This window comes from Zea mays, chromosome 9, assembly GCF_902167145.1.
Source record: "Zea mays cultivar B73 chromosome 9, Zm-B73-REFERENCE-NAM-5.0, whole genome shotgun sequence".
Classification (NCBI taxonomy): domain Eukaryota; kingdom Viridiplantae; phylum Streptophyta; class Magnoliopsida; order Poales; family Poaceae; genus Zea; species Zea mays.
Window position 1 is genome coordinate 1,321,761 of NC_050104.1, and position 15,594 is coordinate 1,337,354.

Below are 15,594 nucleotides of genomic sequence, written 5' to 3' on the forward strand. Positions count from 1 at the left end.
ATTGAAAATGGTCGTTGATCGCTATTTTCGACAAAAATGTGCGTTGTGTGGCCATTGATCATCGACCAGAGGCCCATACACCTCACCCCACATAAGTTTCCTTGCCATAGATCACATTCTTGGATTTATGGTGGAGACCATTTCTTGGTCAAAAATCTGTAGGTGTTAGCCTTCAGTATTATTGAAAATGGTCGTTCATAGCTATTTTCATCAAAAATGGGGGTTGTGTGGCCATTTATCATCGACAGAGGCTCGTACACCTCACCTCACATATTTTTCCTTGCCATAGATCACATTCTTGGATTTATGGTGGAGACCATTTCTTGGTCAAAAATCCGTAGGTGTTAGCCTTCCGTGTCATTGAAAATGGTCGTTCATGGCTATTTTCGACAAAAATGGGGGTTGTGTGGCCATTGATCATCGACCAGAGGCTCGTACACTTTACCCCACATATGTTTTCTTGCCATTGATCACATTCTTGGATTTCTGGTGGAGACCATTTCTTGGTCAAGAATCCGTTGGTGTTAGCCTTCGGTATTATTGAAAATGGTCGTTCATGGCTATTTTCGTCTAAAATAGGGGTTGTGTGGCCATTTATCATCGGCCAGAGGTTCATACACCTCACCCCACATATGTTTCCTTGCCATAGATCACATTCTTGGATTTCTGGGGAGACCATTTCTTGGTCAAATCCGTACGTGTTAGTCTTCGGTATTATTGAAAATGGTCATTCATGGCTATTTTCGACAAAAAATGGGGGTTGTGTGACCATTGATCATCGACTAGAGGCTCATAAACCTCACCCCACATATGTTTCCTTGCCGATCACATTCTTTGATTTCTGGTGGAGACCATTTCTTGGTCAAAAATCCGAATGTGTTAGCCTTCGGTACTATTGAAAATGGTCGTTCATGGCTATTTTCGACAAAAATAAGAGTTGTGTGGCCATTGATATTCGACCAGAGGCTCATACACCTCACTAAACATACATTTCCTTGCCATAGATCACATTCTTGGATTTATGGTGGAGACAATTTCTTGGTCAAAAATCCGTGAGTGTTAGCCTTCAGTGTCATTGAAAATGATCGTTCATGGCTATTTTCGACAAAAATGGTGGTTGTGTCGCCATTGATCATCGACCAGAGGCTCGTACACCTCACCCCACATATGTTTCCTTGTCATAGATCACATTCTTGGGTTTCTAGTGGAGACCATTTCTTGGGCAAAAATCTGAATGTGTTAGCCTTCGGTATTATTGAAAATGGTCATTCATGGCTATTTTCGACAAAAATGGGGGTTGTGTGGCCATTGATCATCGACCAGAGGCTCATAAACCTCACTACACATATGTTTCCTTGCCATAGATCACATTCTTGGATTTATGGTGGAGACCATTTCTTGGTCAAAATTCCATAGGTGTTAGCCTTCAGTGTCATTAAAAATGGTCGTTCATGGCTATTTTCGACAAAAATGGGGGTTGTGTGGCCATTGATCATCGACCAGAGGCTCATACACCTCACCCCACATATGTTTCCCTGCCATAGATCACATTCTCGGATTTCTGGTGGAGACCATTTCTTGGTCAAAAATCCATACGTGTTAGCCTTCTATATTATTGAAAATGGTCGTTGATCGCTATTTTCGACAAAAATGGGCGTTGTGTGGCCATTGATCATCGACCAGAGGCCCATACACCTCACCCCACATATGTTTCCTTGCCATAGGTCACATTCTTGGATTTATGGTGGAGACCATTTCTTGGTCAAAAATCCGTAGGTGTTAGCCTTCGGTATTATTGAAAATGGTCGTTCATGGCTATTTTCGACAAAAATGGGGGTTGTGTGGCCATTGATCGTCGACCAGAGGCTCATACACCTCACCCCACGTATGTTTCCTTGCCATAGATCACATTCTTGGATTTCTGGTAGAGACCATTTCTTGGTCAAAAATCTGTAGGTGTTAGCCTTCGGTATTATTGAACATGGTCGTTCATGGCTATTTTCATCAAAAATGGGGGTTGTGTGGCCATTTATCATCGACCAGAGGCTCGTACACCTCACCTCACATATTTTTCCTTGCCATAGATCACATTCTTGGATTTATGGTGGAGACCATTTCTTGGTCAAAAATCCGTAGGTGTTAGCCTTCTGTGTCATTGAAAATGGTCGTTCATGGCTATTTTCGACAAAAATGGGGGTTGTGTGGCCATTGATCATCGACCAGAGGCTCGTACACTTTACCCCACATATGTTTTCTTGCCATTGATCACATTCTTGGATTTCTAGTGGAGACCATTTCTTGGTCAAGAATCTGTTGGTGTTAGCCTTCGGTACTATTGAAAATGGTCGTTCATGGCTATATTCGACAAAAATGGGGGTTGTGTGGCCATTGATCATCGACCAGAGGCTCATAAACCTCACCCCACATATGTTTCCTTGCCATAGATCACAATCTTTGATTTCTGGTGGAGACCATTTCTTGGTCAAAAATCCGTACGTGTTAGCCTTCGGTATTATTGAAAATGGTCATTCATGGCTATTTTCGACAAAAATGGGGGTTGTGTGGCCATTGATCATCGACCAGAGGCTCATAAACATCACCCCACATATGTTTCCTTGCCATAGATCACATTCTTGGATTTCTGGTGGAGACCATTTCTTGGTCAAAAATCCGTACGAGTTAGCCTTCGGTATTATTGAAAATGGTCATTCATGGCTATTTTCGACAAAAATGGGGGTTGTGGCCATTGATCATCGACCAGAGGCTCATAAACCTCACCCCACATATGTTTACTTGCCATAGATCACATTCTTTTATTTCTGGTGGAGACCATTTCTTGGTCAAAAATCCGAATGTGTTAGCCTTCGGTACTATTGAAAATGGTCGTTCATGGCTATTTTTGACAAAAATGGGGGTTGTGTGGCCATTGATATTCGACCAGAGGCTCATACACCTCACTACACATATGTTTCCTTGCCATAGATAACATTCTTGGATTTATGGTGGAGACCATTTCTTGTTCAAAAATCCGTAGGTGTTAGCCTTCAGTGTCACTGAAAATGGTCGTTCATGGCTATTTTTGACAAAAATTAGGGTTGTGTGGCCATTGATCGTCGACCAGAGGCTCGTACACCTCACCCCACATATGTTTCTTTGCCATAGATCAAATTTTGGATTTCTGGTGGAGAACATTTCTTTGTCAAAAATCCGTAGGTGTTAGCCTTCGGTATTATTGAAAATGGTCGTTCATGGCTATTTTCGACAAAAATGGGGGTTGTGTGGCCATTGATCATCGACCAGAGGCTCATACACCTCACCCCACGTATGTTTCCTTGCCATAGATCACATTCTTGGATTTCTGGTGGAGACCATTTCTTGATCAAAAATCCGTAGGTGTTAGCCTTCGGTATTATTGAAAATGGTCGTTCATGGCTATTTTCATAAAAAATGGGGGTTGTGTGGCCATTTATCATCGACCAGAGGCTCGTACACCTCACCTCACATATGTTTCCTTGCCATAGATCACATTCTTGGATTTATGGTGGAGACCATTTCTTAGGCAAAAATCCGTAGGTGTTAGCCCTCCGTGTCATTGAAAATGGTCGTTCATGACTATTTTCGACAAAAATGGCGGTTGTGTGGCCTTTGATCATCGACCAGAGGCTAGTACACTTTACCCCACATATGTTTTCTTGCCATTGATCACATTCTTGGATTTCTGGTGGAGACCATTTATTGGTCAAGAATCCGTTGGTGTTAGCCTTCGGTATTATTGAAAATGGTCGTTCATGGCTATTTTCGTCTAAAATGGGGGTTGTGTGGCCATTTATCATTGACCAGAGGCTCGTACACCTCACCCCACATATGTTTCCTTGCCATAGATCATATTCTTGGATTTTTGGTGGATACCATTTCTTGGTCAAAAATCCGTACGTGTTAGCCTTCGATATTATTGAAAATGGTCATTCATGGCTATTTTCGACAAAAATGGGGGTTGTGTGGACATTGATCATCGACTAGAGGCTCATAAACCTCACTACACATATGTTTCCTTGCCATAGATCACATTCTTGGATTTATGGTGGAGACCATTTCTTGGCCAAAAATCCGTGAGTGTTAGCCTTCAGTGTCATTGAAAATGGTCGTTCATGGCTATTTTCGACAAAAATGGGGGTTGTGTGGCCATTGATCATCGACCAGAGGCTCGTACACCTCACCCCACATATGTTTTCTTGCCATAGATCACATTCTTGGATTTCTGGTGGAGACCATTTCTTGGGCAAAAATCTGAATGTGTTAGCCTTCGGTATTATTGAAAATGGTCATTCATGGCTATTTTCGACAAAAATGGGGGTTGTGTGGCCATTGATCTTCGACCAGAGTCTCATACACCTCACTACACATATGTTTCCTTGCCATAGATCATATTCTTGGATTTATGGTGGACACCATTTCTTGGTCAAAATTCCGTAGGTGTTAGCCTTCAGTGTCATTGAAAATGGTCGTTCATGGCTATTTTCGACAAAATGGGGGTTGTGTGGCCATTGATCACCGACCAGAGGCTCGTACACCTCACCCCACATATGTTTCCTTGCCATATATCACATTCTCGGATTTCTGGTGGAGACCATTTCTTGGTAAAAAATCCATACGTGTTAGCCTTCTGTATTATTGAAAATGGTCGTTGATCGCTATTTTCGACAAAAAATGGGCGTTGTGTGGCCATTGATCAACGATCAAAGGCCCATACACCTCACCCCACATATGTTTCCTTGCCATAGATGACATTATTGGAATTATGGTGGAGACCATTTCTTGGTCAAAAATCCGTAGGTGTTACCCTTCAGTGTCATTGAAAATGGTCGTTCATGGCTATTTTCGACAAAAATGGGGGTTATGTGGCCATTGATCATCGACCAAAGGCTCGTACACCTCACCCCACATATGTTTCCTTGCCATAGATCACATTTTGGATTTCTGGTGGAGACCATTTCTTGGTCAAAAATCTGTAGGTGTTAGCCTTCGGTATTATTGAAAATGGTCGTTCATGGCTATTTTTGACAAAAATGGGGGTTCTGTGGCCATTGATCATCGACCAGAGGCTCATACACCTCACCCCACATATGTTTCCTTTCCATAGATCACATTCTTGGATTTCTGGTGGAGGCCATTTCTTGGTCAAAAATTCGTACGTGTTAGCCTTCAGTATTATTGAAAATGATCGTTCATGGCTATTTTCATCAAAAATGGGGGTTGTGTGGCCATTTATCATCGACCAGAGGCTCGTACACCTCACCCCACATATGTTTCCTTGCTATAGATCACATTCTTGGATTTCTGGTGGAGACCATTTCTTGGTCAAAAATTCGTACGTGTTAGCCTTCAGTATTATTGAAAATGATCGTTCATGGCTATTTTCGACAAAATGGGGGTTGTGTGGCCATTAAACATCGACCAGAGGCTCGTACACCTCACCCCACATATGTTTCCTTGCCATAGATCACATTCTTGGATTTCTAGTGGAGACCATTTCTTGGGCGAAAATCCGAATGTGTTAGCCTTCGGTATTATTGAAAATTGTCATTCATGGCTATTTTTGACAAAAATGGGGGTTGTGTGGCCATTGATCTTTGACCAGAGGCTCATACACCTCACTACACATATGTTTCCTTGCCATAGATCACATTCTTGGATTTATGGTGGAGACCATTTCTTGGTCAAATATCCATAGGTGTTAGCCTTCAGTGTCATTGAAAATGGTCGTTCATGGTTATTTCCGACAAAAATGGGGGTTGTGTGGCCATTGATCATCGACCAGAGGCTCGTACACTTCACCCCACATAGGTTTTCTTGCCATAGATCATATTCTTGGATTTCTGGTGGAGACCATTTCTTGGTCAAAAATCCGTTGGTGTTAGCCTTCGGTATTATTGAAAATGGTCGTTCATGACTATTTTAGACTAAAATGGGGGTTGTGTGGCCATTTATCATCGACCAGAGGCTCGTACACCTCACGCCACATATGTTTCCTTCCCATAGATCACATTCTTGGATTTCTGGTGGAGACCATTTATTGGTCAAAAATCTGTACGTGTTAGCCTTCAGTATTATTGAAAATGGTCATTCATGGCTATTTTCGACAAAAATGGGGGTTGTGTGGCCATTGATCATCGATTAGAGGCTCGTCAACCTCACCCCACATATGTTTCGTTGCCATAGATCACATTCTTTGATTTCTGGTGGAGACCATTTCTTGGTCAAAAATCTGAATGTTTTAGCCTTCGGTACTATTGAAAATTGTCGTTCATGGCTATTTTCGACAAAAATGGGGGTTGTGTGGCCATTGATATTCGACCAAAGGCTCATACACCTCACTACACATATGTTTCCTTGCCATAGATCACATTCTTGGATTTATGGTGGAGACCATTTCTTGGTCAAAAATCCGTAGGTGTTAGCCTTCAGTGTCATTGAAAATGGTCGTTCATGGCTATTTTCGACAAAAAATGGGGTTTGTGTGGCCATTGATCATCGACCAGAGGCTCGTACACTTCACCCCGCATATGCTTTCTTGCCATAGATCACATTCTTGGATTTCTGGTGGGGACCATTTCTTGGTCAAAAATCCGTTGGTGTTACCCTTCGGTATTATTGAAAATGGTCGTTCATGGCTGTTTTCGATAAAAATAAGGGTTGTGTGGCCATTTATCATCGACCAGAGGCTCATACACCTCACCCCACATATGTTTCCTTGCCATAGATCACATTCTTGGATTTCTGGTGGAGACCATTTATTGGTAAAAAATTCGTAGGTGTTAGCCTCTGGTATTATTGAAAATGGTCGTTCATGGCTATTTTCATCAAAAATGGGGGTTGTGTGGCCATTTATCATCGACCAGAGGGTCGTACACCTCACCCCACATATGTTTCCTTGCCATAGATCACATTCTTGGATTTCTGGTGGAGACCATTTCTTGGTCAAAAATTCGTACGTGTTAGCCTTCGGTATTATTGAAAATGGTCGTTCATGGCTATTTTCGACAAAATGGGGGTTGTGTGGCCATTGATCATCGACCAGAGGCTCGTACACCTCACCCCACATATGTTTCCTTGCCATAGATCACATTCTTGGATTTCTGGTGGAGACCATTTCTTGGGAAAAAATCCGAATGTGTTAGCCTTCGGTATTTTTGAAAATGGTCATTCATGGCTATTTTCGACAAAAATGGGGGTTGTGTGGCCATTGATCTTCGACCAGAGGCTCATAAACCTCACTACACATATGTTTCCTTGCCATAGATCAAATTCTTGGATTTATGGTGGAGACCATTTCTTGTTCAAAAATCTGTAGGTGTTAGCCTTCAGTGTCACTGAAAATGGTCGTTCATGGCTATTTTCGTCAAAAATTAGGGTTGTGTGGCCATTGATCGTCGACCAGAGGCTCGTACACCTCATCCCACATATGTTTTCTTGCCGTAGAAAACATTCTTGGATTTCTGGTGGAGACCATTTCTTGGTCAAAAATCCGTAGGTGTTAGCCTTCGGTATTATTGAAAATGGTCGTTCATGGCTATTTTCGACAAAAATGGGGGTTGTGTGGCCATTGATCATCGACCAGAGGCTCATACACCTCACCCCACATATGTTTCCTTGTCATAGATCACATTCTTGGATTTCTGGTGGAGACCATTTCTTGGTCAAAAATCCGTAGGTGTTAGCCTCTAGTATTATTGAAAATGGTCGCTCATGGCTATTTTTATCAACAATGGGGGTTGTGTGGCCATTTATCATTGACTAGAGGCTCGTAAACCTCACCCCACATATGATTCCTTGCCATAGATCACATTCTTGGATTTCTGGTGGAGACCATTTCTTGGTCAAAAATTCTTACGTGTTAGCCTCTGGTGTTATTGAAAATGGTCGTTCATGGCTATTTTCGGCAAAATGGGGGTTGTGTGGCCATTGATCATCGACTAGAGGCTCGTACACCTCACCCCACATATGTTTCCTTGCCATAGATCACATTCTTGGATTTCTGGTGGAGACCATTTCTTGGTCAAAAATCCGTACGTGTTAGCCTTCGGTATTATTGAAAATGGTCATTCATGGCTATTTTCGACAAAAATGGGGGTTGTGTGGCCATTGATCTTCGACCAGAGGCTCATACACCTCACTACACTTATGTTTCCTTGCCATAGATCACATTCTTGGATTTACGGTGGAGACCATTTCTTGGTCAAAAATCCATAGGTGTTAGCCTTCAGTGTCATTGAAAATGGTCGTTCATGGCTATTTTCGACAAAAATGGGGGTTGTGTGGCCATTGATCATCGACCAGAGGCTCGTACACTTGACCCCACATATGTTTTCTTGGATTTCTAGAGGAGACTGGAAGTCGCCTAGAGGGGGGGTGAATAGGGCGAATCTGAAATTTACAAACTTAATCACAACTACAAGCCGGGTTAGTGTTAGAAATATAATCGAGTCCGTGAGAGAGGGTGCAAAACAAATCGCAAGCGAACAAAGAGTGTGACACGCGGATTTGTTTTACCGAGGTTCGGTTCTTGCAAACCTACTCCTCGTTGAGGTGGTCACAAAGACCGGGTCTCTTTCAACCCTTTCCCTCTCTCAAATGGTCCCTCGGACCGAGTGAGCTTCTCTTCTCAAATCAATTTGGGAACCAAACTTCCCGCAAGGACCACCACACAATTGGTGTCTCTTGCCTTGTTTACAATTGAGATGATCGCACGAACGAATGAGAAAAAGAAGCAATCCAAGCGCAAGAGCTCAAAAGAACACAACAAATCTCTCTCACTTAACACTAAAGCTTTTGTGGAATTGGGAGAGGATTTGATCACTTGGGTGTGTCTAGAATTGAATGCTAGAGCTTTTGTAAGTAGTTGGAAGGTGGAAAACTTGGATGACTTGAATGTGGGATGGTTGGGGTATTTATAGCCCCAACCACCAAACTAGCCGTTTGGTGGAGGCTGCTGTCGCATGGCACACCGGACAGTCCGGTGCGCCACCGGACACAGTCCGGTGCGCCAGCCACGTCACCAGGCCGTTGGGTTCCGACCGTTGGAGCTCTGACTTGTGGGCCCAGCTGGCTGTCCGGTGGTGCACCGGACAAGTCTTGTAGACTGTCCGGTGTGCCACCCGCGCGTGCTCTGCTCCTCTGCACGCGCTGGCACGCATTTAATGCGTTCCAGTCGACCGTTGGCGCGAAGTAGCCGTTGCTCCGCTGGCTCACCGGACAGTCCGGTGTGCACCGGACATGTTCGGTGAATTATAGCGGAGCGGAAATCCGAAGCTGGCGAGTTCAGAGTCGCTCTCCCCTGGGGCACCGAACACTGTCCGGTGAATTATAGCGGAGCGCCTCTGCGTTTTTCCCGAAGGTGAGGAGTTTAGCCTCGAGTGCCCTGGTACACCGGACACGGTCCGGTGCGCCAGACCAGGGCATACTTCGGTTATCCCTTGCTCTATTTGTTGAACCCTTTTCTTGGTCTTTTTATTGGCTTAGTGTGAACCTTTGGCACCTGTATAACTTATAAAGTAGAGCAAACTAGTTAGTCCAATTATTTGTGTTGGGCAATTCAACCACCAAAACCAATTAGGAAATAGGTGTGAGCCTAATTCCCTTTCAATCTCCCCCTTTTTGATGATTGATGCCAACACAAACCAAAGCAAGTATAGAAGTACATAATTGAACTAGTTTGCATAACGTAAGTGCAAAGGTTACTTGGAATTGAGCCAATATAAATACTTATAAGATACACATGGATTGTTTCTTTAATTTTTGACATTTTGGACCACGCTTGCACCACATGTTTTGTTTTTGCAAATTCTTTTGTAAATCCTTTTCAAAGTTCTTTTGCAAATAGTCAAAGGTAAATGAATGAGATTTTGCGAAGCATTTTCAAGATTTGAAATTTTCTCCCCCTATTTCAAATGCTTTTCCTTTGACTAAACAAAACTCCCCCTCAATAAATTCCTCCTCTTAGTGTTCAAGAGGGTTTTAAGATATCAATTTTGAAAATACTACTTTCTCCCCCTTTTGAACACAATGAGATACCAATTTGAAATTTACCAATTGAAAATCATTAGTTTTTAAAATGAGGTGATGGTGCGGTCCTTTTGCTTTGGGCTCATACTTTCTCCCCCTTTGGCATGAATCGCCAAAAACAGATACTTCGAGTGAAATATAAGCCCTTTCTAACTACTTTCTCCCCTTTGGCAAATAAAACATGACTGAAGATTATACCAAAGCCAGAGAGATGCTCGGAGCGACGGTGAAGGATGAGTTATGGAGTGGAGTGGAAGCCTTTGTCTTCGCCGAAGACTCCAATTCCCTTTCAATACACCTATGACTTGGTTTGAAATTCACTTGAAAGTACATTAGTCATAGCATATGACAGAGACATGATCAAAGGTATACTTATGAGCTATATGTGCAAGACATCAAGAGAAATTCCTAGAATCAAGAATATTTAGCTCATGCCTAAGTTTGTTAAAAGTTTGTTCATCAAGTGTCTTGGTAAAGATATCGGCTAATTGATCTTTAGTATTAATGTATGCAATCTCGATATCTCCCTTTTGTTGGTGATCCCTTAGAAAATGATACCGAATGGCTATGTGTTTAGTGCGACTATGTTCAACGGGATTATCCGCCATGCGGATTGCACTCTCATTATCACATAGATGAGGAACTTTGGTTAATTTGTAACCGTAGTCCCTAAGGGTTTGCCTCATCCAAAGCAATTGCGCGCAACAATGGCCTGCGGCAATGTACTCGGCTTCGGCGGTAGAAAGAGCTACGGAATTTTGCTTCTTTGAAGCCCAAGACACCAAGGATCTTCCCAAGAACTGGCAAGTCCCCGATGTGCTCTTTCTATTAATTTTACACCCTGCCCAATCGGCATCCGAATAACCAATCAAATCAAATGTGGATCCCTTAGGATACCAAAGCCCAAACTTAGGAGTATAAACAAAATATCTCAAGATTCATTTTACGGTCGTAAGGTGAGCTTCCTTAGGGTCGGCTTGGAATCTTGCACACATGCATACGGAAAGCATAATATCCGGTCGAGATGCACATAAATAGAGCAAAGAGCCTATCATCGACCGGTATACCTTTTGATCGACGGATTTACCTTCAGTGTCAAGGTCGAGATGCCCATTTGTTCCCATGGGTGTCTTGATGGGTTTGGCATCCTTCATCCCAAACTTGCTTAGAATATCTTGAGTATACTTCATTTGGCTTAGGAAGGTGCCCTCTTGGAGTTGCTTTACTTGAAATCCCAAGAAGTACTTCAACTCCCCCATCATTGACATCTCGAATTTCTGTGTCATGATCCTACTAAACTCTTCACATGTAGATTCGTTAGTAGACCCAAATATAATATCATCAACATAAATTTGGCATACAAACAAATCATTTTCAAGTGTTTTGGTAAAGAGTGTAGGATCGGCCTTTCCGACTTTGAATTCATTAGTGATATGAAATCTCTAAGGCATTCATACCATGCTCTTGGGGCTTCCTTGAGCCCATAAAGCGCCTTAGAGAGTTTATAAACATGGTTAGGGTACTCACTATCTTCAAAGCCGGCAGGTTGCTCAACGTAGACCTCTTCCTTGATTGGTCCCACTACAAAGCAAACCCCCTTATAGCAATATATATGTGTTGCTAAAAGCCTATATAAGTATTGTTAGGGTCTATACCAACGCATATTTATGTGTTGCCTATGTTGACGTTGCAAGGATCTTTTGCAACACATACAAATTCGTTGGAAAGTCCTATTAATATGTGTTGGTAAATTGCAACGAATATATTTATCTTATAACAACACTTACAAGTGTTTGTAGCACGAAAGGCCACTTAATCTCTGTAACACTTGGAACACTTAAAATGTAAATGTGGCAACGGTAATATGCGTTGCAAGGAATAAACCATGAAATTATTATTTATTTATTTATTTATTTATTTGAGTTCATACAAATATATAGCATACACAATGCCCTTGAATTTTTCCATCATCATAAGACACAATGCTAAATGCGCACAACTCTAAATTCTATATTTAAAACAAAATATCCGATTACAGAGTTTCATCCAAAACATAATCTATCACATAATGTGTGTTCTAAAACATGTTTTCTGTGAAAGCAACATATACATATAGGAGTCTAGTTGCAATCGACTCTTCTCTTGAACCAATTGAAATGACCAGTGAAAGCACCATTCCAGTAGACCTTGCATTCTATGGGTTCCAACCTGAAAATGAATTAAAAATAACATTTAGGGAAGAATCTAAACTCAACTTGAATGATAAACTGGAGAGATTGAATGATAAACTGGAGGGAGTAGTCATTTACTTTTCAGGTTCACAAAATAATTACAAAGAGGCATTGCTTGATTAATTGAAAAATGTATACTTAACAGATAGGTTTGGTCTAGATAATTGCATCAGCAAGTATGATGAGTTCAAAGTCACACAAACCTGGCTAAATCAATATGATTAGCTGACACTCTTTGCAACCTTCAAAAAAAAGTTGGAATGATTCAATATAACACAGTAATTAAGAGCAATAATACTTGTTAAGTAGAGTGAAAGAACATACACAACTTGAAGGCCATGCTATAGGATTTTTGCCTATGTCTCCGATAACTTGGAAGTTGTCATATGGTCGTATTAGTGGCTCATCAGGCACAGAGGTAAGACCAACACGCAGCATATAAAATTCTTTGCCTAGCTCAAGGCCTCCAACTTTCTGATTTGGATCAACACTCAGTATTGTCCCTAAGGCAACATTCTTACTTTTATGTCTCCAGCTCTTTATGTATACGGGAGTGCCAGCCTTATCCAAAGGTCAAAGAGTGAATTAATAATATACACAATATGAATTTCAGGTTGTATTATTTTTACAACAAGCAGATGACAATATTATAAAACGTATGCAAATAATTGGGAAGTTATGCAGTAGAAGTCCAATAACCTCATAGTTTATTTGTTGTGAGCATTTAGATGTTGCATCCTTGTTCATACCCTGTTGCAAATTACAGATTTTCTATCATAATTAATAATGTGATAACCCTAGAGAGACAAGTAATCACAATATCACCTTTGATGCATTGGCACGCTTGTTGTCAACTCTATTTTCTATTTGGAACTCTCTTGGTTTGGCCTGTCATTAGATAGAAATGCCTACTTAGATTTAAGAACCACAGTTTGATAAGAAATTAATTTAAAATTGGGATAAAAAATGACCTTATGTGCAGTAGCAACTCTGTCAGCCCTTAATAAATTCCCTTCTCTGATCCTTGCTGCATTCATCTGCTAGTGACAATCATACAAGCAATGGGTGACTTACAGATTATTTTAGTTTCACATGTTATTTGGTCAACATACCTTCTCTGCGGCATAGTTCCGTTTGTAGCTTGATTGCAGATCTTGGAACCCATCATCATCAGTTTGCTCCCCCTGTATATGTATAATTTTAGTAGCTTCACATAAATATGATTTGGTGTGAATACATGAAAATTTATTACTACCATTGTGTAATTAAGTGTGTCACGATCATGCATCCCATACTCTTGACTTTGTGGTTCGACATATACTCGCTGTTATTAGAGTAAAAAACAGAAAATAAATTTCAATCAGCTATGCCAGCTATAACTTTGGGGCAAACATGTACTCTATGGAGATGCATACTTTTCGTTTCGAAGCATTGTGAGCATTTGTTGCTGCGGACAAAGGATCACCTGAACCTCCCTGTCATTGGATTCAAATGCCTACTTAATATTTTGGAACCACAGTTTGATAAGAATTTAATTTAAAATTGGGATCAAAATGACCTTATGTGCAGTAGCAACTCTATCAGGCCTTAATATATTCCCTTCTCTAATCCTTGCTGCATTCATCTGCTAGTGATAATCAGACAAGCAATGGGTGACTTACAGAGTAACTATTTTAGTTTCACATGTTATTTGCATGGTCAACATACCTTCTCTGCGGCGTAGTTCCGTTTGTAGCTTGATTGCAAATCTTGGAACCCATCATCATCGATTTGCTCCCCCTGTATGTGTATATTATTAGTAGCTTTATGTAATTATGATCTAGTGTGAATACCTGAAAATTTATTACTACCATTGTGTAATTAAGTGTATCACCATCATGCATCCCGTACTCTTGACTTGGTGGTTCGACATATACTCGCTGTTATTAGAGTAAATAATAAAACATAAATTTGAATCATCTATGCCAACTGTAATTTTGGGGTAAACATATACTCTATGGAGATGCATACTTTTCGAATCGAAGCATTTTGAGCATTTGTTGTTGCGGACAAAGGATCACCTGAACCTCCCTGTCATATAACAACAAGAATGAGAACCGAACAGTCTAACTAAATATGTTATTTACAATGTAATGGTTGAGAAAAAGTTACATGCTGGTTTTGCTGTTGTTCCAAAGCTCTAGTCTTCTGCTCCAAGTTCTGGACATGATTTACAAGTTTTTCCACCTGGACTCTGAGAGATACTACATCTTCACTTGACGTTGGATCCAAAGATGTTATATTTAGATGCTTTAGACGACCTGATTTAGAGCAGTCTAACACTTTGTCTGGATTTGGAACAAGGCCCAGACCATGGACACGGCCAGGCTTCTCTTCTCCTAAAATTCTGGTTAGTGCATCTCCTTTCCATGCAACCTTACCTTGACTAGTGTCTGCTAAATCCGGTTGTTGTACTAACAGATCCTTCAAATCACCCTTCAAATATCATTATAGTACCCATTATTCACTGTATAACTAGTATTTGGATATAATAATCACTTAATAATAGAAATTATACCACATGTGCATTAATGTTCTTGCTGCTGTTAGCCCGATGTGTATGGATATACAAAACAGCCCTATGAGGGTTTTTCTTTTCAGGATCTTGTTCTCTCTGTAGGACATGTAAAATATTAGACATCAATGAGGTGAAGTTAAGGATGCAACATGATGTTTATAAATTCAATTTAAAAGGAAATGTACCAATTCTTCTCTGTTTCGAGCGAAACTCTTCGTCCCAGTTGTATGAATTGCCTTTTTCTTAGCACAGTTTATCCTATTCGCCTCACTTATATCCTACCACATAATGAGGGAATAATTGTACATAATTCTCTTGTCTATTGAATTACAGAAATTAGGAAATGATAAATTTAACTCTAGCCAGTACCTGTGCTTTCATGGTCATCCAATTATTGACAAGCGCAATCCACTGATCAGGTATCACACCTTCTGGAACATTTTTGTAATTAGCTTCTTTGCTCTTATGCACGTCAAAATATATAGATTTCAGATTGGATTTGTGTTGCCTCCATCTATCTCCAATGGTTCACAGTACCCATTTTTCCATGCGTGCAGGGTAAAGAAATCTCTTCTGCATATCAATTCAAGAAAGGCATAAGAAAGTTTATTGTAAAATTTAAATTTTAGGCAGCAATATTATAGGTTGTCCAATAAATTTTTGTACCTTTACTTGGTTAAGTGTATCCTCTTTATTTTTCTGCTCATTGGTAGTTCTCTCTTTCTTTCCTATCAGAAGTCTCCA

The 15,594-nt window shown here is 40.8% G+C and overlaps 1 protein-coding gene across 1 annotated transcript; it reads right to left on the minus strand.

Annotated features, from left to right (window-relative positions):
• Positions 1–12,514: 12,514 nt before the first annotated feature.
• Positions 12,515–15,354, minus strand: LOC118473423 (uncharacterized). Its single transcript, XM_035962791.1, has 15 exons — positions 15,220–15,354; positions 15,036–15,128; positions 14,851–14,946; positions 14,445–14,768; positions 14,304–14,363; positions 14,144–14,212; positions 14,001–14,072; positions 13,852–13,917; positions 13,709–13,768; positions 13,549–13,617; positions 13,406–13,477; positions 13,265–13,330; positions 13,119–13,181; positions 12,993–13,043; positions 12,515–12,535 (listed from the first exon to the last, which is right to left on the minus strand). Exons 1-15 carry the CDS (start codon positions 15,235–15,237, stop codon positions 12,515–12,517), a joined length of 1,200 nt encoding a protein of 399 aa, XP_035818684.1. The 5' UTR covers positions 15,238–15,354.
• Positions 15,355–15,594: the final 240 nt, after the last annotated feature.